Source organism: Pseudonaja textilis, chromosome 13 (assembly GCF_049901715.1).
Source record: "Pseudonaja textilis isolate UNSWEBS1 chromosome 13, rPseTex1.2, whole genome shotgun sequence".
NCBI lineage: Eukaryota > Metazoa > Chordata > Lepidosauria > Squamata > Elapidae > Pseudonaja > Pseudonaja textilis.
Genome location: NC_142002.1, coordinates 7,495,618 through 7,520,266, shown reverse-complemented (window position 1 = coordinate 7,520,266; position 24,649 = coordinate 7,495,618). Strand labels below are relative to the sequence as shown.

The following is a 24,649-nucleotide window of genomic DNA, read 5'->3' as shown; positions in this document are numbered from 1 at the left end:
GGAAATAAATTAATAATAATAATAATAATAATAATAATAATAATAATAATAATAATAGTAGTAGTAGTAATAGTAGCAGTCGTCGTCGTAGTAGTAGTAGTTGTTGTTGTGAAATGCCAGAAGGTTGGTCTGAACAATTTGTTCAGCAGGAGGCACAAAGATTCTTTGCAGGATTCATTGAGAGGATAGTAATTGGACTGAAGTGACAGCTTCAATAATGGCACTTGGGCAAAAGTCGAAAATTATAAGTTTTCAAAAGATGATCCAGTGCATGGGATCAGTAAAAGTGGCTTCCCTTTGCTGCAATCTGCACAGTGTTCCCTTTTATTGTTTGCTCACCTTTTTAAGCTTAGCAAGGTTTTGCCAGCAATGTTCCTGTCGTCTTTTATAAAAAAAAGAAAATCAATTTGTCATGAGGGTCAGCTGTCGGTCACACATACCAGGGATGTGTCACAAGGACACATAAGATATTTTTTTCCAGCTTTGCTTAATAGCAGTAGCAGCACTTAGACTTATATATCACTTCAAGTGCTTTATGGCCCTCTCTGAACATTTTACAGAGTCAATCTGGATCCTCATTTTACTGACCTCGGAGGCAGAAGTGGTATTCAGCAGGTTCTGACCAGTTCTGGAGAACCGGTAGCGGAAATTTTGAGTAGTTCAGAGAACCGGCAAATACTACCTCTGACTGGCCCTGCCCCCATCTATTCGCTGGACAGGGGAAATGTTTACTGTTGTATATAGACATTTGCATACTCATAATACTACGTTCCAATTGGATGATCACTGCCGCCTAGCGATTGGTGGTTAACAACATGTTATGATTGGTTTAAAATGATGCCATTGGTTGCGAGCCGCGAGCAGCCGCTATAAAAGAGGCTGCCTTGGCTCGAGTTTAGTTGAAGTTGCTGACAGTTAATAAAGAGCTGAACTCAACTCCAATCTCGAGTCTATCTTTGTTCTGGTGATAGAACACTGGCGATGAGGATGGGATCGAGAGGACAAAGACTGTAAGCACGCGGCGAAGAGAAACAAGAAATCGAAGAGATGGCCAGCAATAACTCGCCACCCGCACCATTCAACCCAGCCGAAGAGGACTGGGAATCATATATCGACAAATTCCTGATGTTCCTGGAAAGTAACGAACTACAAGGAATCACTGACCAGAGGAAGAGAGCCGTATTCCTGATGCATTGTGGACCTACCATTTTTTAAAATGGCCAAGGCATTGGCAAAACCGCATGATGACAAGCAGATGGCATGGCCAGACCTGAACCGGATGCTGAGAGCCCATTATGCACCTGTTGTTTCCAATCTCATTCGAAGACACGAATTCTATAAATGGGATCAATGAGAAGGTGAAAGTATCAGGGATTTCATAGCAGCAGTAAGGGACATTGGAGGGGCATGCAAATTTCTCAACATGGACGAAGCCATGAAGGACCACGTGGTCCTCGGATTGAGAGACACTACCCTACAGAGCAAACTACTGAATCGACCCAACATCACCGTAAATGAAGCCATTGCTGAAGCAACCGCAGCTGAAGCAGCGAAGAAATCAGCGGCTACAATGCGACAAATGAATACAGCCAACAGCCCAAGCCAGAGCAGAGAAAAGAAAACAGAAGGTACCCAGAAACATACTACTGCAACCACCTACCATGAAGACATCGATTCATCAACCGACACCGAGGACGAAGACAAAGAGGTACATAGGCTCCAGTCAGAACGGAACCAGCAAGAAAAAAGAGGAAGAAAACCTGAATTTCAGTGTGCCAGATGTGGAAGAAATCATCCGCGTTCTGATTGCTGTTTTTTGGACACCCTCTGCAGACACTGCGAAAAACAGGGGCACATAGCAAGGGTCTGCCGAAACAAAAAGAGCTATAGTCCTAAAAGACAAGGCAGCACCCCACCCCCAGAACTAAGGAGAGAAAAACTGGAAGTCGCTGGAGCCAAGAAAATAGAAGCCAGCGACTCAACGAGAATGAAGAAACACACCAGACAATTATCATTGGAAATGCCAGAGCAACTGATGCAAAGAAGGTTCGCATAAACGTCAAAATAGAGGGAGAGCCATGTGAAATGGAAATGGACTCAGGCTCATATCTGTCAGTGGTATCATGGAACATGATAAAAAACTTGATACCAGGCATACAAAGAAAAGAACTTGAAGAGCAAAGCCTGACGTTAAAAAACTATCAAGGAAATAAGATTCCGGTAGTTGGACTGGGACATTTCAAAATAACATTCAAGAAACATACTGAGGTCCTCCCATTGATGATCGTCGACCGAGACCGCCCCAGCCTGCTCGGTTTAGAATGGTTCGCGCCTTTGGGGATCAAAGTGACAGGAATCAACAGCGTCACCGACACAGACTGGGAAGAAAGTCTGATGAAGGAGTTCCAGGACGTATTCGATGGGACGCTAGGCAAGTACCGTGAGACCCCTATCTCATTTAGCCTGAACCCAAACATAACCCCCATCCGGCTAAAGAACAGATGCATCCCCTTTGCTTTAAAGCCAAAAATCGATGAGCAGCTGAACAAACTCATCGCACAAAGGGTACTAGAGCCAATCGACCATGCAAGATGGGAAACCCTGATTGTGACTCCTGTAAAACCAGATGGGTCCGTGCACATCTGTGGTGACTATAAGGCCACCCTAAACCATGCATTGCAGCAGAGCGCATACCCCGTTCCAGTAGTCCAGCACCTCTTGCACTCGTTGGGGGGAGGAAAAGTTTTTGCAAAGCTCGATCTCGCGCAGGGATATCAACAATTGCCAGTTGATTCCAAGACGGCAGAGGCACAGACTATTGTAACACATAGGGGGGCATTTAAATGCAACAGATTGCAATTTGGTGTCAGCATAGCCCCAGGCATTTTCCAAAGCCTGATGGAACACCTCCTACAAGGACTAAAAGGGGTGGTCCCCTATTTCGATGATGTATTGATATCCGCCGGAAATAAAAAACAACTAAAGGACCGGTTGAGGGCAGTCTTGCAAAAGTTTAGAGAAGCAGGACTCAAGGTCAAAAAAGAAAAATGCCAACTTGTCACAAATCAGGTTGAGTTCCTAGGATACCTTATTGACGAAGCAGGAATCCACCCCACTGAAAAAAAAGTAAGAGCGATAAAAGAAGCACCCAGACCCAAAAACAAAACAGACTTACAGGCATTCTTGGGACTCATTAATTTTTATAATGTCTTTTTGCTGCAGAAGGCAACAATAGCGGAACCACTGCATAGACTACTCGATAAAAAAGCCACCTGGGCCTGTGGCCAACGAGAAGAAGCCGCATTCCAAAGAATTAAAGACTTAATAACGTCCGAATCTGTATTAATCCAATACAGCGACACGCTACCACTGACTGTCACCTGTGACGCATCACCTCTTGGCGTCGGCGCAATACTTAGCCACACACTTCCTGATGGCAGAGAGGCACCGATCGCCTTTTACTCCAAAACGCTGTCGAAAGCTGAAAGACACTACAGCCAACTGGACAGAGAAGCCTTGGCCGTTATCTCAGGGATTAAACGTTTTCACAAATACCTTTATAGTAGGACATTTTCCTTAATTACTGACCACAAGCCACTGTTAGGAATCCTGGCAGGAGATAGAGCCACCCCCAACATCCTGTCCCCAAGGATGACACGATGGTTGGAATTCCTTGCAGCCTACAACTACAAGCTCGTCCATCGCCCAGAAAAAGCCATACCCCACACCGATGCACTGAGCCATTCACCTCTACCAGACCTGGACAACGACCCAGCTCCCACCACACACATCCTACAAATTGAAACATTATCGAACCTGCCTCTCACCGCATCGGACATCGCAAGGGAAACTGCAAAATACACACTAATGGCCCGAATCCTGAACTGGGTAGGGAAGGGTTGGCCGGAAAATGACAAGAACGAGACTTTTAAACCATTCAGAACCCGACAAACTGAGCTGTCAATTGAAAAAGGATGTATACTGTGGGGGGATAGGGTTGTTGTTCCAAGAAAACTACAGGAAGACATGCTGAACATGTTACATGAGGTACACCTGGGTATGGTAAAAATGAAGTCCCTGGCCAGAAGCTACGTCTGGTGGCCAGGGATGGACAAAGACATTGAAACATGGGTGAAAACTTGTAATAAATGCCAGAAATCCAGACCTACACCCCCTTTAGCACCGGTCCTCGACTGGGAGACACCCAGAGGTCCCTGGTTGAGGATCCACATAGACTTCGCCGGACCCACTAAGGGATATACATTTTTAATCATCATCGAACTGGTTGGAGGTCAGCATCATGAGTTCAACAACGACTGAAGCCATCACCAAACAACTAAGAAAACTTTTCACCACGCATGGATTACCAGACTTGTTAGTATCAGACAATGGCCCACAGTTCACAGCTTTAGCTTTTGAACAATTCCTCACAGAACAAGGCATACGACATGCCCTGACAGCGCCAGCTCACCCGGCATCAAACGGACGGGCGGAACACATGGTTCGATACACAAAAGAAGCATTACAAAAACTTGACACAGGTGACATACAAGACAAAATAAATACAATGCTCACAATCCAACATATAATGCCGAGCACATCAACAAACAAGAGTCCAGCTGAACTTTTAATGGGCAGAAAATTGCGGACATATTTGGACAGACTTCACCCCACCTACAACCCTGAGAAGCCACCAGACTCCTCCAGTAAGTACCGCATGTTTATATCAGGCGACCTGGTATACGTGAAAAATCTTACTGGAGACCCATTGTAGTTGCCGGCCACAATAATGCAAATAACAGGCCCTCGGTCGTACCGAATGGATGGCAGAACCTGGAAAAGGCATATAGACCAACTACGGTCCCGAAACCTCGAACGCAACTCCAACACACCACGAAACTTAGAACAAACCCATACACAAAATCCAATAACTAATAATAAAACTAGAGAGGGGGGACACCCTTAAATAATAAAGAAAGGAAAGACCCTCCATTAACACGATTAAAAACAAGCCACCAATCAGTAACAGAAAGCCCAAGAACAAATAAAAACTACTTACCAACAGGCGAATTTGGAAGAAGGGAGCTGGAGGAAGACCAAGGAAGAGGCAGCCGAACCGACTCTACCTGCCCAGGTAAGCCAGGAGGGAGCAGCAAAGCCAACTCAACCAACCTGAAAAGGCCCGGCGGGAGTGGCATAGCTGACTCACCCTTCCAGGAGGTTCCAGAGAGAAGGACAGGAGAGACATCGATCCCGTCCAAACCTACTGAAGACAACACAGAGACTGAGCTGCGCAGGTCAAGTAGGACCCACAAAAGCCCCACCTACTTACATGACTATGTCACGTAAAGTTGGACCGAACCAAGAGGGGAGGGGTGTTGTATATAGACATTTGCATACTCGTAATACTACGTTCCGATTGGACGACCACTGACACCTAGTGATTGGTGGTTAACAACATGTTATGATTGGCTGCCTAAATGGCGGGAGGTTTAAAATGATGCCATTGGTTGTGAGCCGCGAGCAGCCGCTATAAAAGAGGCTGCCACGGCTCGAGTTTAGTTGAAGTTACTGACAGTTAATAAAGAGCTGAACTCAACTCTGGTCTCAAGTCTATCTTTGTTGTGGCGATAGAACATTTTTTTTTTACTATAGGCAAAGAAAAAGGGATAGTTAAAATCTTTTCTTCTCAGTTAAGCTTCCAGTTCCCATAGTTAGAGAAGGAGGATCAGAGGCTACCTATGTTCATATCATAGGTGCAATGGTGGGATTCATAATTTTCTATTACTGGTTCTGTGGTGTGGCTTGGTGGGTGTGTCATGGCTTGGTGGGTGTGGCTTGGTGGGCGTGGCAAGGGAAGGAACTGCATAATCCTCATTGCCTCCCCACCCCACTAACCTGCTTTCCAGCTCCATTCTCCTGTGCAGAGCAACCAAAGAAGACCCAGCTGATCAGCTGGGACTCGGGAGGCAGAGAATAGATGGGGGCGGGGCCAGTAAGAGGTGGGATTTGCCAGTTGTCTGAACTACTCAAATCTTCTGCTACTGGTTCTCCAGAACTGGTCAGAACCTGCTGACTACCACCTCTGCATAGGTGTAACCAGATCACTTACCAACCTAGCAATTACATTTAGAAAACACACAAAACTCGGTTAGTTTTATGTTGGTTTGGGGTGATGTTTGTGCTTTTGTTTCATGAACTATTTGGTTAGTTTGCGGTTCCCTATACAGGGATTGCACAAATCCAGAAAGTGGACCATAAAATCTGACGAGAAGATAAATCTCAAAGATGCTTTGAACTGACTGTCTCCTGATTAGTGAAAGAGCTTGTTGGATTAGTAGTTCCTCCTAATCTTTCACTACTCTTTCTCCTAAGGATTTTCGGAGATCTAAGCTCTAGGACTAAAACATGTTTTTGTGAGTTTTTTTGCTACCAACGTTTTCCGCTGCTTTCCTCTACAGCCTCATAGACAACAACTGCATTTCAGGATGTCAACAGGGCCTGTATTTGAAGAAGGAACTTCTGCAATGCGAGGGCTGCCAGTCGGACTGCAGGACGTGTACAGGTAAATTAACAATCACCAAGAACTCTAGTTGACCTCTTTATCTAAATCAATAACTAGCAGGTGAGGAAGAGGAGAAATAAGAAGGAATTATGTAGGGTTTTTCCCCACTCAAAACCCCCAGGTAAGCTATACCTAGTCTGGTAACTGAGGTTTCATTCTGAACATGTCATGAAAATGTGATCTTCATTAATCATTCTTGGGGACAGATCCATTCTGCTAGGGTTTCAGAATGTTCAAGTTGATTTGAAAGGCTACAACAAATAAGAGGTCAACAAATTTTCCAAAGCACCAGAAGGCAAGACGAGAAACAGTGGTTTATATACAGAAATATATGTGGTAGGCAAAATAACTTACAAGCAAGCAAACTTAACTCTACAAACAGAGAATTCTGCAATAAATACCGGACACAAGGAGAGAGAATACACCCTCTAATGGCTGTCTTTATATAAATACTTCTGTCTTAAAGGGAAATACCCATGCTATGCTGATTCATTCCTATTGCATCAGCTACATCTGGTCAGCTTCACTGCTGGTCAGCTCTTAAATCCCAAGACCTTAACAGAAGCTAATCAAGGAGAGAGCCAACCTAGAACTAAGGAGATATTTCCTAACAGTGAGAACAATTAATCAGTGGAATGGCTTGCCTCCAGAAGTTGTGGGTGCTCCATCATTGGAGGCTTTTAAGAAGAGGGTGAACAGCCACTTGTCTGAATTGGTATAGGGTCTCCTACTTGAGCAGCGAGTTGGACTGGAAGACCTCCAAGGTCCCTTCCAACTCTGTTATTCTGTTATCACCATTTGGCCCATCCTAGGATTTATATTAGACTGCAAGAACAAGAGAGAATTGTAAAATAAAGAACAAGAGCCATTTAATGCATAGAACAACATCTGACATGGTTTGCACATCGCACTATTTGTCTGAGATGTGAAAACAACTGCAATCATGATGAATTAACCCTGCCAGTAGTGATTTATTCATCAAACTACAGTTGAGCAACCCTTGCCTTAGCATGTATTAATCCAGTTTATATCACCTAAAATTAGTTTGTATCCAGCAGCTTCTGAGGCTGTTCGTGTCCTATCAACCTCAAAGAAGAACAATTGATTCTTTCTTACCTCTAACTTGTAAGGAAAATCTGGATTTTTTATTTCTAACTATGCTTTTTGTGATGCTTAAAATATCTGTTCTGAGCATTACCTCAAATTGCACTTTTATTTAGGATTTTATTAGATGGAGTGGTTCCTAATATATCCTCCTTTGTATTCCATTATGTTTACTCCTTTTGTCTTTGTCTTTTTTTATTATTATTTTGGAGTATTATAGTTTATACTGCTTTAAAGAAAGAAGTCTTACCTTTTCACGGGTCTGAATGGGCAGCATTAAGTGCTTGTAAGAAGTATCGCTCAAAGGAGCAAAGAACTTCAGCCTTACATGGCAAGCATCCATAGCCTCCTTTTCAAAATCCACAGACAATAATTTCACAGCAAATATATGCAACACTGAGGGAAGATTGGAATTACTGAGAACTGGATGTCTCCTGTATCCAGAAAGTTTAGCCATGGTCTAAAATCACTTTCAAAAAAAAATTCTGAATTCCCAAGATTCGATCCCTATCAAATCCAGATTCTGGCATGTCCCTGATTTTCACTTATAACTGGTTCCATATTCTCAAACAGAATTATTTTTCCCCTGAAACACCTTCTGTTCATTGCATCCTCATATCTCATGATTAGAGAACAGCACATAAGAGAGGGTGCTGTTACTGTGAACCACAGTCTTCCTGCCTTCAGACAATCAATTGATTTTATTTTTCTAGGGTGAAAAGGAACTTCTCACACCCCACTCAAGTACTATTCTCCAAAATTATTCTTGGCCCTATCCATATGGGTGACATAGGTCTTTCTCCTTGGTGTCATTATCTTGCTCACTCCAACCCTTATCCCCTGTCTTCCAAATCTGCTAAGAGTAACTTTCATTGCATTCTCTGATGCAAAAAAAAGGCTATCCAAAGAGTTTCTTGGCCTGCAGATGAGAAGCTAAATAAGTCATCTTCTTTCCATCTGGGAAAAATTGCAATGATTTCAGCTTATGCTTCATGTTGATATTATTCCACCAAAAATTGCCCAGGGTGTTCATTGATGCGCCATATTTTTAAAGAATGAATGTCTCACAAATGGATATATCTTGGCCACCAATGAGACAGAGAGTCATATCAAAGCATATCAAAAGAGAGAATCATATCAAAGTAACCTTGAACCAAGGAGAAATTTCCCAATGGTGAGAGCAATCAACCAATGGAATGTTGTCAATTTATTTTCCAAAGCACCGGAGGGCAGGATGAGGAACAATGGATGGAAACTAATAAAGGAGAGAAGCAACCTAGAACTAAGGAGAAACTTCCTAACAGTGAGGACAATCAACCAGTGGAAGAGCTTTCCTCCAGAAAGTATAGGCTTTTCATCACTAAAGGTTTTTAATAAGAGACTGGACAGTCACTTGTCTGAAATGTTATAGGGTCTCTTGTTTGAGCAGGGGTTTGAGCTAAAAGACCTCCAAGGTCCCTTCCAACTCCATTATTCTATGTTCTGTGTTTGAATTCTGCATAGTTCTCAAGAATCTAGCAACTCCTACGCAGAATCGCTTTGCAGAGTGAGATGGGTGGCATGTAAATGTAATAAATAAATAAAATTCCTCCTCCCCACCCCTCATTTTGCACCTGCAACTTTCCTGACTGTGGAACCACGTTTTTCCCATGATCCTTAGGACCGAGCCAAGAAGAATGTCTCCAGTGTACCAAGAAGGTCCATGAGTGGAGGTGCGTCCCGACATGCGGAGAAGGCTATTATTATGACGAGAGGCTTGGAGTACCGTTCAGAGTTTGCCGAAGGTAATTATCTGCTTTGGAAACCCGTTATGGAGGCTTTTAGAAAAGTGGTCTGGGAATGAGTTGGAACCCTTGCTGAGCAATCTGCTCTGACACATTGCAAATATAAGTCTTCCATCTTGACTGTCTAAAATTGCTCTGATGTTGTGAGATTTACGGAGGGAGGAAAAAGAAAAGCCAGGCGCTCAGATCTTTCCACAAGAAGGCCATTTAGAGTTCCTTCTGCAAATTTTGGAATCTGATTTCCTTCTTGCCAGCTCCCCACGTGCTCATCAATCGGATATTGGCCCTCCTTAACTTCCTGCAACATCTGCTCCCAGAACAAAAGATGCAGGTGGAAGGAGGCCCTTTGCTGCGAAGGGAGCTTTTATGAAATGTTTTCCTCTACAAAGGATAAAACTCAGGGGCCAGAGCTCAGGTTTTGGGCCTGAAAATTCTCGTTTTCAGCCAGATGGCTCTTCTGATACTCCTAGAAAGAAAGAAAAAACCCTGAGAAGCTTAATCAGCACCTGGCTTGCAAATCTTGATGTTGGAAACCCCAACTGTTTGCTGAGTAGTGGTACTTGGGAAAGACCTTGGGAGAGTAGGCAAAGAGAGGCTGCCTGTTCTGACCCAACTCCCCAAACATGACAGACCCTCTGAAGTTAACTCAAAGATTCCTTTATTAGGAGTGCCAGCAGCCTTGGCAAAAAATTTCTCTCTTACTGCAGGTTAACAGGGTTGGCAGGGAGATGAAGAGTTGTCTGTCACACCTATTCATCTCTGCCCCCTGCCTTTTACCCCCAGAGCGAAGGTGGAGCTTCACTAGCAGCAGTTGTTCTTCCATCCCCAGGACCAGCCCATAGATTTCCACTGCTGTCCTCTCCTCTGCCTTCTGTGCATCTGCATGTCAGGCACTGGACCCAGCTCTTCCTCCTCTTCCTCATCAGCCACCTGCAGACCTGGCGGCTGTTGACTCTCCATCTGAGGGCTGACAGACAGCCCAGGCTCTGCCTCGGCCTCTCTCTCTCCCTCTGCCAGCTCCATTCCCTCTCCCCCTCAGAGCTCTCAGGTTGCCTTGATGCTGACTCTGACTCCCACACCTCTTTCTCCTCTGATTCGGCTGCTGGAGGGAGAGGTGGCCAACAGGCCACAGCGCTGCTAAAGAAATGATCAGATAAGAGACAGCAGAGCCCACCGCTGCATAATGGGTGGAGAAAGAGGCTCAGAGGAGATCTTCTCTAGTATCTCAGGCTGTATATAGATGGGGATGGGGTGTTGTACATTCGTACTTGCCAAGATTCTGTCAATGTAGCTTTACAATAAAGTAGAATTAGCTCATCTTGTTGTCATTCTTATCTGATTTCTCCTGCGAGGCTGACAGGTAAGGCATCATGTTGGGAAAGCTGATGTGGACGGAAGAAACTAGTTTGCTTTAAAGCAGCTTCCACTTTTTAATAGTGCATGTAGATAAAATGGCACAAGGGTTAGAATGCAGTATTGTAGCCAAAATCTGCCTGCAGTCCGGAGTTCAATCCTGACTGGCTCAAGGTTGACTCAGCCTTCCATGCTTCCAAACCCAGTAAAATGATCATCGAGATTTTGGGGGGCAATATGCTGACATTCCAAATTGCTTAGAGAGTTCTGTAAAACACTATGGGACAGTATATAACTCTAAAAGCTATTGCTATAGACATAGGTAGAATTATGAAATAGAGATCAGTTGTCTTTGTTCATTGTTCTTCTAGGAATTTTTAACATATTGTTTGCTTAACCTTCATTTTTTTTGAATAAACCCCAAAATTGGGTTCCACATGCTAAGCAAAAATTAACTAGCATGGCTCAGTACTATATAATGTGGCTTATTTTTGGCTTATTATGCACAAACCTAACTATTATTTGTGCTTTAATTTGTTGCATGAACATAGTCAATGGTGGCTTATTGAACAAACCACAATTAAAGCAATGTGCGAATCATACCCCTCCTTAAATTAAAATTGTGTGTGTGTGTGTATTTCTTGATTGGTTGATGGAGTTGATGTTTGCAGATTGGTTGGCTTTTTCATAAGAACATGTGTGGCTGAGGTATTGGCTGTGTGTCTATCAGCAGAAATAACAACACAGCCAACCAGCCCACTTACAACAGAGCCAGCACACACCTCTCCACCAATATTTATAGAGAGACGGCAGCTCCGATCATGCTTTGCTCGTACAAGCACGAAGCTGAAAGCACAAGCCTGAAGATGGCGAGTGGACCTTGTTGAAACATTGCCAAGATACTCTCAATCTTACAAGGGAAAAGACCCGAACACGCCAAGACCTGCAGACCTGTTCCCGTGAAAATCTACGGAAACATATATATGATAGTTATCTTTTATTGTCAGGTGTGAAGATAACTGCTTAAATTGTGATGGCTCTGGGAGAAACTGTTCCAGATGTAAAGAAGGATTTTATCTGCTGAGTGGCTCATGCATCGCTAGCGACAGATGTCACAATGGTATGTATTTCCATGGATTGTTAGTAAATGAAACAATGTCTGCTGGGCATGTGGCTACAGGTAGTGGAATGTAAGAATAGGAGAAGCCATAAGAGGTAACATTTTGAATGGGGTCTAACTTGGCATGACCATCACACCACGGCCACCTCACCATGGCCAATTTGCATCAGCCAAATGGCTGCAGGACAAGAGTAACACTCATATCAAAGGAATGGCAGAATAGAATCTTTAAAGAAAGGATGCCAAATGAGGAACAAAATAATATGTGAATGACAAAAATTAAAATAATTTTAAATACTCGAATTGAATTGTTGAATTGTGCCACAGTGAGTCGTCCCATGGAGAGTTGTCTTGCTGCGAGCTGGCCCTTGTGAGTTGGCCATGACGAGTTGGCCGCGGCGAGTTGTCCTTTTCCATTTTGAATGTGTGGGGTTTGGTGGTGAGCAGCAGAGGGAAAAAAAGGAGAATGCTGTGGTTCAAACAGAATCAGATGTTTCATATCGAAATGAAAAGCAGCAGATTGAGAAGAAAATAAATGGAGGCTGTAAGAATTCGCTTTCCAATTGCTAGGCCATTGCTAGATCTGCATGCCTCCATTCCCCAGAATCTCATCATTTTCTTCAACCAGATGTTCCTCCTTCTTTTTTTCTTCTATGCATTGAAGAGGAAGGCAATTTTAATTGCTTTTGTGGCTGAAATTTGGTATTTATGGAATATATAATGAAGCTTACTGGGATTAAATTGGGGTCAGAGTCCTGGATTGAGAAAAATTAGTGATGTGAAAACGAGCAGGTAGAGCTATCAGTGTCACTTCTTTTGATATCAGAATCTAGCCCTGAGCTGCTGCTGCTGAAGGACAGGGAGGATTTGCATATTCAGAGCCACATGTTAAACGTTAATTGTTCATTCTTAAATCTCATGGCGGGCTTGAGTGGCCAGCCTGTTTGAATGATTAGAATCATGCTGCAGCAGTTACGAGGAATCTAAAATTTATTTTACCTCACTGCCAGGGTGGGTGGATAGAGTGATTATGTTTGAACCTGCTGCAGTTGCTTTGTAGTTTTGTATTTCTGCAATATAATTATTACGTGGGAGGGACCCACTGCTTGGTAGGCAGAGCTTCTTCTTTGTGTGCGAAAGGTCTAATTCAACCCCTGAACTACACCTTCTGTTGCTCTCTGGAAGCCTGACAACTGGGATCATAAGACTGCGTGGGCCAAATTGAGTTCATTGGGGAAGCTTTGATAAATGTACAGGTGATCCTCGACATAACGGCCACAACGGAACCCAACATTTCTGCTGCTAAGTGAAACATTTGTGAAGTGATTTGGTTCCCATTTTATGATCTTTTCTTGCCCCAGTTGCTAAGTGAACCATTGCAGTTGTTAAGTTAGAAACATGGGCCTTAAGTGAATTTGCCTTCCCCATTGACTTTGCTCATCAGAAGGTCACAAAAGCAGATCACATGGCCCCCCGAGACCACAGGTGGTCTTTAGCAGGTTCTCACCGGTTCTGGAGAACCAGTAGTGGAAATTTTGAGTAGTTTGGAGAACCGGCAAATACCACCTCTGACTGGCCTTGCCAACCCCACCTATTGTCTGCCTCCCATTGAGTCCCAGCTGATCAGCTGGGTCTTCTTTGGTTGCTCTGCACAGGAGAATGGAGCTGGAAAGCAGGTTAGTGGGGTGGGGAGGAAATGGGATTTTGCAGTAACCTTCCCCTGCCACACCCACAAGCCATGCCCACCAAAGTGCTAGTAAAAAAAAATTGATTCCCACCACTGTTCCTTACGCTAGAACAAAGGTCTCCAAACCTGGCAACTTTAAGACTTGGGGACTTCAACTCCCAGAGTTCTCCAGCCAGCCGTTCTGGAAGTTGAAGTCCACAAGTCTTAAAGTTGCCACGTTTGGGGACCCCTGCGCTAGAACAACCTCAGAATACAAAATCTGGCCAGGGGTGGAAGAGTGGTTTTGTATCCAGATAGCCCTGAACTTACGACTATTCGTTTAGTGCCCATTTAAAGTTACAGCGGCACTAAAAGAAGAGACTTATGATCGTTTTTCACTCTACAACCATTACCGCATTCCATGGTCATGTGATCAAAATCCAGCTAGTTGGCAACTGGCATGTACCCCTGGGGTTACGTGACACCACATCGTCACTTCCTGACAAGGCAAGTCAAGGGGAAAGCCAGATTCACCCAACAGCCGTTGTTTCTAACTTAACAAGGGCAATGATTCACTTAGCAACCATAGCAAGAAAGAGCATAAAATGGGGCAAAACTCACTTAACGACTGCCTTGCTTGGCAAGAGAAATTTGGGGCTGAATGGTGGTGTTCAGGTGAGGATTACCTGCCCTGGAGACGGATGTCTCTTGAAAGCTAGACTTTAGAATAATGGGACGTTGCCTTCCTTTGAGCTCATCCATCAGAATAAAAGTCTGTAGAAATTCTCAGTCATCCAGATTGGGCTTGTCCCAAAAGTGCTTTTTTCTTTTTCCAGGAGGCAACTGGACTTTCTTGTTTTTTCTTCTTTGAAGACATTTAGCTTCTCATCCAAGAAGCTTCTTCAACTCTGACAGGATAGTGGGAAATGGAAGGATTTGTATGCTATCGGCAAGGAATCAGGGGTGGGCTTCCAAAATTTCAGCAACCGGTTTTCTACCTGGTTGCTGGGTGGGTGTGGCCATGGTGGGCGTGGCCTAGTCGGCCTCCTGCACCATGGCAGGGGGGACACACATTTTCGCCCTCCCCGGGCTCTGGAGGCTTTTCTTGAGCTTCCAGAGGGTGAAAACGACCTTCCCCGGGCTCCGGAGGCCCTCCAGAGGACGGAAACAGGCCCACTTCCGGCCTTCCAGAGCCTCTGGGATGCCCGTTTTTCCCCCTCCCCGAGCCTCCGTGCAGGCCCTGCACTTACCTCATATCCAAAACGGGCTGCATGGAGACTCCTGGGAGGGGCGGGGTGCGAGGGACAGAGCAGGGTGGGCGCGGCCAGCCAGGGATGGGATTTGGTGGTTTTCCGAACCGGCCATAACATTAGCTACAGGTTTGCCCGAACTCAGGCAAATCCGTAGCAGCCCACCCCTGCAAGGAATAGAAATTCTTCCATTCCTCACCATCCTGTTAGAGCTGAAGAAGCTTCTTGGATGAGAAGCGAAACGTCTTCAAAGAAGAAGAAACAAGGCCAGAAAAAGCACCTTTGGGACATCATCAAAATAGTTTTTCTACTCTTACAAATTCTAGGGTTCCCCCCCTCCAGTGGAAATGCTAATCTATGTTCTCTCTTCCTGCTGTTTCCTTTTTTTCCAAAATGCACATTCCTTCAGGTGACGAGATGTTCTGCGAGATGGTGAAATCCAACAAGTTATGTGAACGCAAACCGTTTATACAGTTTTGCTGTCGGACATGCTTATTGGCTGGCTAAGCTGGCATTTAATATCTGCCATCTGGAACTCCTAATGTGCCAGCTCCTTCCAGCAAAAAGTATCCTCTCACCTTTTTCCTTTTTTCCTTTTCCATTCCCACTCCCACCCTGGTGTAAGCCTTCATCTAGTCCAACCTCGCCTCGCAACTCAGCTTCTTTCACTATCACCTACAAGTTTGGTTCCTACCGTGTAGCCACTATGGGTCCTAGATAGTGTGATGGCTTTGCTTGCTGCGTCTTGACCAAAAACAAATAAATTAAGAGGCCAACAGGTGATGTAAATCCTTCTCAGACATGTCTGGCGAGTGGAGATGCACACAACCTCAGCTTCACTCATGCTAGCCAACTTGTCACATTTTGTAAAAGAAGAATGCAGATGTACCTCCTTTCTGCATTTCCCCCCCCCAAAAAAAGTGAAAGAGTGTTTCTTCCTTCTCCCTCCTAAACCTTTTAGAATAGTTTACAGATGCCTAGAATATCTGCCTTAGATTTGCATTCTCACCACTGCGACGTCAGGCCGCGATACGATTCATTTCCACAAAGTTGTGCTGGAAAATAGGTGCATTCCCCATTGTCTTTGGGTGGTTTTAGCTTCATGGTGACCAAAGAAGGATTTCTGGAATTGGCAGGGAAGATTGATCTCTTCTTAGCCACCACCACCCCTACACTCTTCTTCTCCCTGTGCACTGATCTCAACAATCACAACCTGCTATAGAAGAGCTGGTGTGTTGCCTACGACTCTGGTCGACCGGATTTGAAGCCATCGCTGAAAAATAGCTGGTAATGGGCTAGACTCTTGACTCTGCAGAGGTAGCTATAATATTCTCTCCTTGCTCACAGTAGATCTCTTGAGCTTTGACAGATCACTTTGCTTCTCTTACCATATCTCGCCAGCGCAACCTCCCTGAAATAAATAAATAAATAAAGGAAAGAAAGAAAGAAAGAAAGAAAGAAAGAAAGAAAGAAAGAAAGAAAGAAAGAAAGAAAGAAAGAAAGGCAGGCAGCTCAGTGATTTCACGAGGCAAACCTTTTCAAAAAGTGCTTCATTTAGTTCGTTGAGAAGGAGAGAATGAAAAACAGCCAATTCTACCAAAATCACACTGAGCACATCTGAATGTATTCGCTCTACATATATGCATACATACATACATACATACATACATACATACATACATACATACACATATATGATACTATATATATATATTATAGTTTGTCATGTGGTGTTTCTATAATTGTGTTAAGATATATTTGACTATGTTGTGTTACAGATTTTTTTTAAAAAAGAAGTAACTTATAATGCAGTCATTGCCGTCATAGAATTTTTTAAATTATTTTCTACAGGGACATAACCTTTTTTTAAAGAAATGTAATTTAATCATTGCCCTCCTTTCTAACGATATATTTGTAAGCGTCAACAAAGTCGTTTCTTTGTATTCAGACATATGTAAACAAACGGGGTTTGGTTTTTTTTCTCTTTCTTATACAATATATTAGCTTTTCTGACTCTCATTTTTAATAAGTTAAAACCCTCCAGTCTGTGAAATGTGAAATTGGCAGTAAAATGTTAATCGGTAATCGGACAAAGCGAGTTTTCAAAATTTTGGGATGGGGAAGGACGGGAAAAGAAAACAAAAATTAATTGATGTGTTCATACTGCTTGAATCATGTGCTGTCAAACTGGTGGAATGACTACTGAAAACCAAGCTAGTGTTTATGATATGTCCAAACCTGGCAAAACGACAACATGAATAAAATATTTATAGTCCCCATCAATTACTATGTATTTATTTCATGCTCGTGAAGTACGGTATATTATTTTATTATGTGGAATGTCTTATGCCTTGTAATTGTTTATAATATTTTGGGGAGAGAGACCAAAATATACATATTAGTAAGTAGCCCATGAGTAAAATATTTCTGGGTGCGAATCACAACTAATCTTTTTGATTAGGCTACATCACACCCACTTGGTGGTCAGAAATTCCACAATAGAGTTTGGGGTATGTCTAATGAATCCAGCTTCAATTGTTCTATCTAGTAAAAGGGAATAAATATTTATAGGTCAGGATTGGAATGAGGGCTCCTTGGTGTTCTCTGAGTGGTGCAATGACCTAGAGGTTGAGCAATCAGGAGGCTGTGAGTTCGATCCTAGGTAGCGGCAGATATTTCTCACTCTGGGCACAATGAGTAAATATCAGCTGTGAACTCTGCACTGGTGACAGGAAGGGCATCCGGCCAGTAAACACTCAGCTCCATTCAGTTGCCCCAACTCCACCTGATGTAAGGGAGTCATTAAAAGACAACAAAAAATTTCCTTGGTGCTCTCTGAATTTGGTTGTTTTCTTGCAGGCATTTTATTACCCAAACTAAGTAACATCATCGTGTTGATGATTTTACCTAATTCGGGTAATGAAGCGTCTGCAAGAAAACAACCAAGCTCAGAGAGCACCAAGGTACGTGTATTTCAAAATGCAGAGACGAGTGAGCCAACCCAGTTCCCTTTTTTTAACCAGGCCATCTCTTAAGATGGAATGAGCTGTGATCCAGAAAACTTACTTGGACGTTTTTCCTCCCTCCTCTCCTAATACCAATTTCATCGTGAATAGACATGGCCCATCTTCAGTGATCTCATTAGTCCGCTTCGGCCGTCACCACTATCTATCTAGTTTTAGAAATGGAAGGATTAAAAGGATGGAAGTTGCTGAACGCAAATTAGCATTGTGGAGAATTCAAAACTCTGCACCGTGACCTGGGATCCGTTTGTTAGTCAGATCATTTGCCTGCTGGCAGATTTCCTTGCTAAAGTGTTGGAGAAGCAATGGGCAAGAACAGAAAAGGGAGAGGATTAAACTTTTATCTTGTGCCCTCTTGATATTTCCTTCAAGTGTTGCAATAAACCATCACGAGCTCTGTTTGGGTTGATGTAGCATGTTCTCCAAACTTTGTTTGTTTGGTTTGTAAGTCATGGTTTACAACTTAGCGTGCATGATGAACCCAATTGTTTAGACCAGTGGCTCTCAACCATTGCTTCACCATGGACCCCCCATTAAATTCCTTTTGTGGCCATGCACCCTCAAGACTTAAGATTTAATTCAATACATTTTTTTCAAACCTTCGTGGACCCCCTGTGACAACATCAACCCCAGAGGACCATAGATTGAGAATCAGACCATAATTGTGGGTAAGCATGATATAGGACTCTGCTTGAGGAATTAATGTATGTGCATGTGTGTGTGTGTGTGTGTGTGTGTATGTGTGTCTGCAGAGTCCCAAAACTCCTGTAGGGAAATGACTAGATTAGTGATTATGAAGTTAATTTGCTCTGTGACTCATCACTGTAATAATAGAATGTCCTCAAAATGTTTAATTCTTCAGTGTCCTCCAGTTCCTGCCAGCAGGAATGTAGAAAGAAATGTCAGCACACAATAAGCAAATAACACAGGGGTAAAGTTTAAATGAGTCCTATTTTTAACCTCCTGAGTAATTCTTGTGCCTAGCTCTAATGAATTAAAAAACAACAACCTGAATTGTATAATTGTATCTACCAGAGCACTCCAAGACACCTCTGTTCAGTGTAGACTCATTAAATTTACAGGGACTTTCTCCCCCAGTAAAATGGATACAGCAACTTTCCCCAGTCAGCACAGATTTTTGAGTGGTGACAGTAGAGAATTAAACAAAAGGTTTAATTTAGCCGAAGCATCAGCTGACCTCTCAAGCAATAAAATGACATTTAAACACTCTGTCGAAGCCCTGGAAGCAAACACCTGCTCTAAAATGGTGAGTCAGGCTGTAATAGTCAGCGAAAAGGTGTTTGGAAAGAACGGACGGACTCTTTCCCGGGGCTCAGCGTGTTGTGCAAACATGGCCTCTGGCTTAGCATAATGTTTAGTTTATAACAGTATGAAAAGTAAAGGATGGTTCAGTACATTCGGTGAACTTGCCATTTGCCTAATAGAATCTGGGCTATGCTGAATAATTGATGCCGCATGTTTTGGACTGTAAATCTTTGGCATCCATCCTTTGCATTTTTCAGCACACTCCTGTATGATTATGCTGTTGAAATTGCCAGTATAAGGCAAATTGAAGACGTCTCCTTGTCCATTGAAAAGTAAATGCTACATTCAATAGCAGGTCCTCTGTTGTGGTTAGCCAGAAGCAAGTGTGGACGGCTGAGGAGAGTGAAGACTCAGATGAGGGGCCAGGGCCATTAGAGAGTGGACTGCCACCTTCAGAGATTGCGGGGGCTGGCAGCAGGGATGAGGAGGTTCCCGAGGAGCCTGTGCCAAGTTTGCGTATGCGCAGGATTGCTTGTAAGAAAGAGCAGTTACAACAGCACAGGTGACTTGGGAGTAAAGCTGCAAGGTAATGGCCCCTCCTTCAAGAATATAAAAGCCAGGTGTGAAACTAACCTTCTTTACAGGAGGTAAAGATGTTTTGAGACTACAACCTCGTGGGCATTCCAGTATCCTGAGTTTGTATTTGAAGATTCTTATTTTGCAAATTATTTCTTGTCTGTTATCTTTTGGCAAGTCCTGCACAGTTTGGCAAGGCTTGTGCTTATCACAGCTAATCATTTTGTAAAAGCATTCCAAGGTTTCTGTTCTTTTTGAATTGAGTTTGATTTGTTGGGAAAGGGTGTGGGTCAGAACATCCTCTTTGCTTTGTACAGATATTTCTTGACTTACAACAGTTCACTCAGTGATCTTTTGAAGTTACAATGGGACTGAAAAATGTGACTGATGACCATTTTTCACATTTACAACCTTTGTGACATCCCCATAGTAATGTGATCAAAATTCAGCTGCTTGGCATCTAACTCGTATTTATGACTGTTGCAGTATCCTGGGGTTATGTGATCAGCTTCTGCGACCTTCTGACAAGCAAAGTCAGTGGGGGAAGCCAGATTCACTTAAAAACCATGTTACTAACTTAATAACTGCAGTGATGCACTGTTGGAAGAAATAGCCTTCTGGATTCAATTCCAAGTGGGGAAGAAAGACATTGGAAACATGGTGACTACTTGGAAAGATGGCCTAACGGTGGACAGGATCACATGCCCTGGAAAGAAAGAAAAAAGGCTGACATGCTGAGAGACCCTTAGTTTTATAATCTCTGTTGGGCCCCACTTTAGTGTTTCCTGTTCCTGTGTAAGAAATGTATCCCACTAGCTGTCAGACTCCTGGAGCGGGATGTGTGTGTCTTAACTAACTTTGTAGGCTTTGTCTGGACCACATGGCTTCACTTGAGTGTTGGCTGATACAATCTTTCCAGGCCAGGTAGTGAGATGGGTAGAGGCCTTTGTTATGTAGAATACTCTGGCCCAGGCCTTAATGGCCCATTAGCAAAGGGGGAGGCTGAGTTTCTGCCCCTCTTTACTCTTTTAGGGGAAATATTCTGGCTTTTTTAATATTTCCTATATTTCATTTTTCTAGAGGGGTGGGTTTTAACTTCCAACAGCACTTAACAATTGTGGCAAGAAAAATCATAAAATTGGGGGTAAAACTAACTTTGCAAATGTCTCACTTAACAATGAATTTTTGGACTCAATTGTGATCTTAGGTCGATGACTATCTGTATAAAAATTGTTGATAAATGTATTCATCGAGGCTCAGAGATGGAAATTCAAGGCCAAACTTGATTTAATTTCAAAAAGAGGAAAACAGCAGTGCTGGCAAAAATTGGTAGATGCCACTGGAATAATCAATCTTTGGAAATGAGCCATATCCCTAGCTTTCCAGAATTAATCAATTATCGTGTATTATATGCCTTTGTTATATGCCCTTTTAAAAGTTCCTTTTGTATTGACTTTTTTCATACATGGTTATTTATGAAATATGATATTATGAAAGTTGGAGTATAAATTTGTGTAATAAATAATACATAAATAAACCGGTTGATTGATAGGACTGAGGAAGCTCATTTTTTATTTAAAAAAAATCAATTTTGGGTGAGTATGGCACATAGGCTGGTGTTTTCATAATTTATTTCTTGGCAAAAGCTGACTCTTAGCCATCACCAAAATTCGTGAGTTTTTTTTTTACCAGATTTTCTATACATCTGCATCTATGTATCTTTTATCCACCCATCTATCATCTCCAGACATGTAAAACATTTTTCTTGTTATGTATGCAGTTTCTGATGAAGTTGACATGGCATAAATTTCTCTGATGTTAGTGTGCCACCTTGTGGTCTCCAGTGACAGGGACATAAGATTTAAAACCAGTTGTTGCAGTTCAAAAGGTGCCCAAGGAAAGAGAAAATATTAATTCTATTAACATATAGAGTTTATACAGAGAGAGAAAGAGAGAGAGAGAGAGAGAGAGAGAGAATAGCCCTAATCCAGAAACAGTGGATGGACTTTCATTTGACAAACCTAAAAAAAGAACATTAGCAATGTCAGATCAATCCATTTTCCTGCAGTAGTAATGCAATACATGTCTAAAATAAAAATCATTAACATTGCTTGCATGCATGCATGCATACATACTGTTGAAAGAAATATCCTGGGTTTAGTTCCAAGTGGGGAAAAAGACACTGGAAACATGGAGGCTGCTTGGAAGGTTTAATTTACAGGACCACATGGCCTGGAGCTCCAGAGTGAAAGGGAAGAGATCAGTAAAAAGGACTGAGGTGCTGAGAGTGCCTGGACTTTATACCCTCTGTTGGGATTTGAATTTGAGGTTGTATTCTGATTAGTTGTCAGACTCCCATGGGCAACTCTGTAGGCTGTCCTGAGTTCCAGGCTTGGTCTAGCCTTGCTGGATCATTTATGCCCTTAAAAGGGCTTTTGGCAATTGTTATAGCTTTACCTGGAGATCTTTCTATGTAAAGAATTCTGGCCCAGGCCTTAATGGCCCACCCATTAACAAAGGTGGGGGTGAGATTCTACTTCTGAGTTTCTACTCTTTTTAGAAGAAATATTTTGCCTTTTAAATATTTCCTAGGCTATTTCAATTTTCTAGGAGAAGGGTGGGTGCTAACGTCCTACAATACATACATACATACATACATACATACATACATACATACCAGTGGTAGGATTCAAAAATGTTTACTACCGGTTCTGTGGACATGGCTTGGTGGGTGTGGCAGGGGAAGAGGTGTCAGAGGTGGCGTTTGTCGGTTCTCTGAACTACTCAAAATTTCTCCAGAACTGGTCAGAACCTGCTGAATACCACCTCTGATATCATACATACATACATACATACATACATACACACACACACACACACACACACAGAGAGAGAGAGAGAGAGAGAGAGAGAGAGAGCACCAGCAATAATACCTGTTGTATGTCAATATATACAGTAACTGTAATGTTTACCTTTTAAAAAATTATTTGGAGGGCACACATGAAAGCAAAGACTTTATACCATTACACAAAACATGCCCCCCCCCCAAGATTTCCAACGATTGTTTGCATTTTATATTGTAATAACTTTAGTTATTTCTAGGTACTGTGGAAAGGGAACTTCACGAGGACAGTGGTGTCACCCAAGCAGGAAAAGCTCAAAGGGAACATCAAGCCAGCCATAAAACAAACTTGCATAGGAAAAGGAATCAAATAAAAGGTATTAAAGAAGCCCCTTAGACAAAAGCCCAAATAATTAAGAAAACTAAGGAAACAAGAAAAGAAAACCCTTACAAACACAAGACATGCCAAACCAGCAAAACAAACAGACAAAAGACACAAAATATATTGCAAAGGAGACAGACAGGAGATTGCCACAAAACAAATATAAAAAACCATTAAGCAAAAAAAAGATTAGGACGAAACCGATAATCCAATCAAACCACCCCGCAAAGTTTGCCTTCTGCACCCCGCAGAGTTTACCCTCCGGCGGAAATGAAGACAACCCCTGACAGGATTTAAAACATTAAGAAATACAAACACAAGCACACAGACACACACATGGAGAAAAGGTATAAAAAATCAGGGACTTATCATACAAAGCTAGCTAGCCCAGGAACATAGACTTCTTGCTATCTCTCGCCTTCCTGAAAAATAAAAAGATCCAGCTTTCAAGCAGTTGTCCGTATCCTTGCGCCAGAGCTCTCCCAGTGGGAAAATCGAATCCTCAGAAGAAAGGCATTTTGACAGCCTTTCAACAGTACATTAAGACTTGTTTCACATTTATTTACTTTTTTTTAAAAAAAATTTTTTACTTCTGTTTACTTGATGTTCAATATCATATGAAACATTTCAGAAGATGAGGGAGAGCAGGAAATAGTTCCAGTTGCTTTGGTTGTCCAGACTTCCGAAGGATTAATTATTGGACCTGTTTTCCCACCTTAATTTTGCTATTTGAAAATGTAAAAGTACAATCAGATGTGTTCATGTTTCAACTTCTTCTGCTTGATCTTCAAATTCATAAGCTATAACCCTAGTAACACAATATTTGACAAAGTTCCCTACCAATCTTTAACAAGGTAATATATCTTAATGGTTAATGGTGCACTGCTCACTTAAACTATGAACTATGCACTTCTGGCTTGTTAAAATGCATTATTAGTCTCTTAGAGCTCTGATTCCCAGTAAGATTTATTAAGGAAGTTAAAGTAACAACCAGTAGCCCTCATCTTAACACTTCTGGGGGAAGGAAAGAACACAGCACAGCCAAAATAGATAGATAATTGACTAATGTGCAAAACTCTCACTTGGCAGGAAGGGTGCAGCCACCCACAATGATTGTATGAGATGAAATAAGCAGCCCTATAAATCCTGCAAATAAATATACATCTGATGGAACTGAGAATCAGTTCTGACATCAAGCTTTAACATGTTGGATGAACCTGCCACGCTGTAGGGCACTCCATTAAATCTGTGTTTCTTATATGTTTTGCTCTCGGGATGCCTTCTCACTTTTAGAAACTATGGAGCAAGCACTCTAAAAGAGCTTTTTTTGCATAGTTTATATTTATAGATATTTACCATGTTAAAAATTAAAATTGATGCATTTGTAGAATATTTATTTATTGGTGTAAAAACAACATTAATATTAGTACCAGTAAATATTTTTAATGAGGAACTTTATTTTTGCAAATGAAAAATAATGAGAAGTGTGATATTCATTTTAAAAGTTTGCAAGTGTCTTGATTGGGAGCTGCCAATCGGTTGCTAATTCAATGTTTTAAGTAAATAAAATCTTCAATATTTGGCAAACCATTTTAATTTTGCAGACTTCCGAAGGAATCATTATTGAAACATTAAATCCTCATTGGTCTCGTTAAAGCATCTTCTCTGAACAGAGCAATGGTGCTTTGTCACCTAGGTATGTCTATTATATTTATATT

At 42.3% G+C, this 24,649-nt stretch overlaps 1 protein-coding gene across 2 annotated transcripts in view; it reads left to right on the top strand.

The window, feature by feature from the left end:
• Nucleotides 1-16,345, top strand: part of PCSK6 (proprotein convertase subtilisin/kexin type 6) — a 132,506-nt gene extending 116,161 nt beyond the window's left edge. For both annotated transcript variants that reach the window (XM_087941334.1, XM_087941333.1), the window contains 4 exons: nt 6,462-6,565; nt 9,330-9,453; nt 11,814-11,926; nt 15,252-16,345. In XM_087941334.1, coding sequence (XP_087797460.1) covers nt 6,462-6,565; nt 9,330-9,453; nt 11,814-11,926; nt 15,252-15,349 — 439 coding nt within the window. In that variant the 3' untranslated portion in view covers nt 15,350-16,345. The remainder of the gene's footprint in view (nt 1-6,461; nt 6,566-9,329; nt 9,454-11,813; nt 11,927-15,251) is intronic.
• Nucleotides 16,346-24,649: the final 8,304 nt, after the last annotated feature.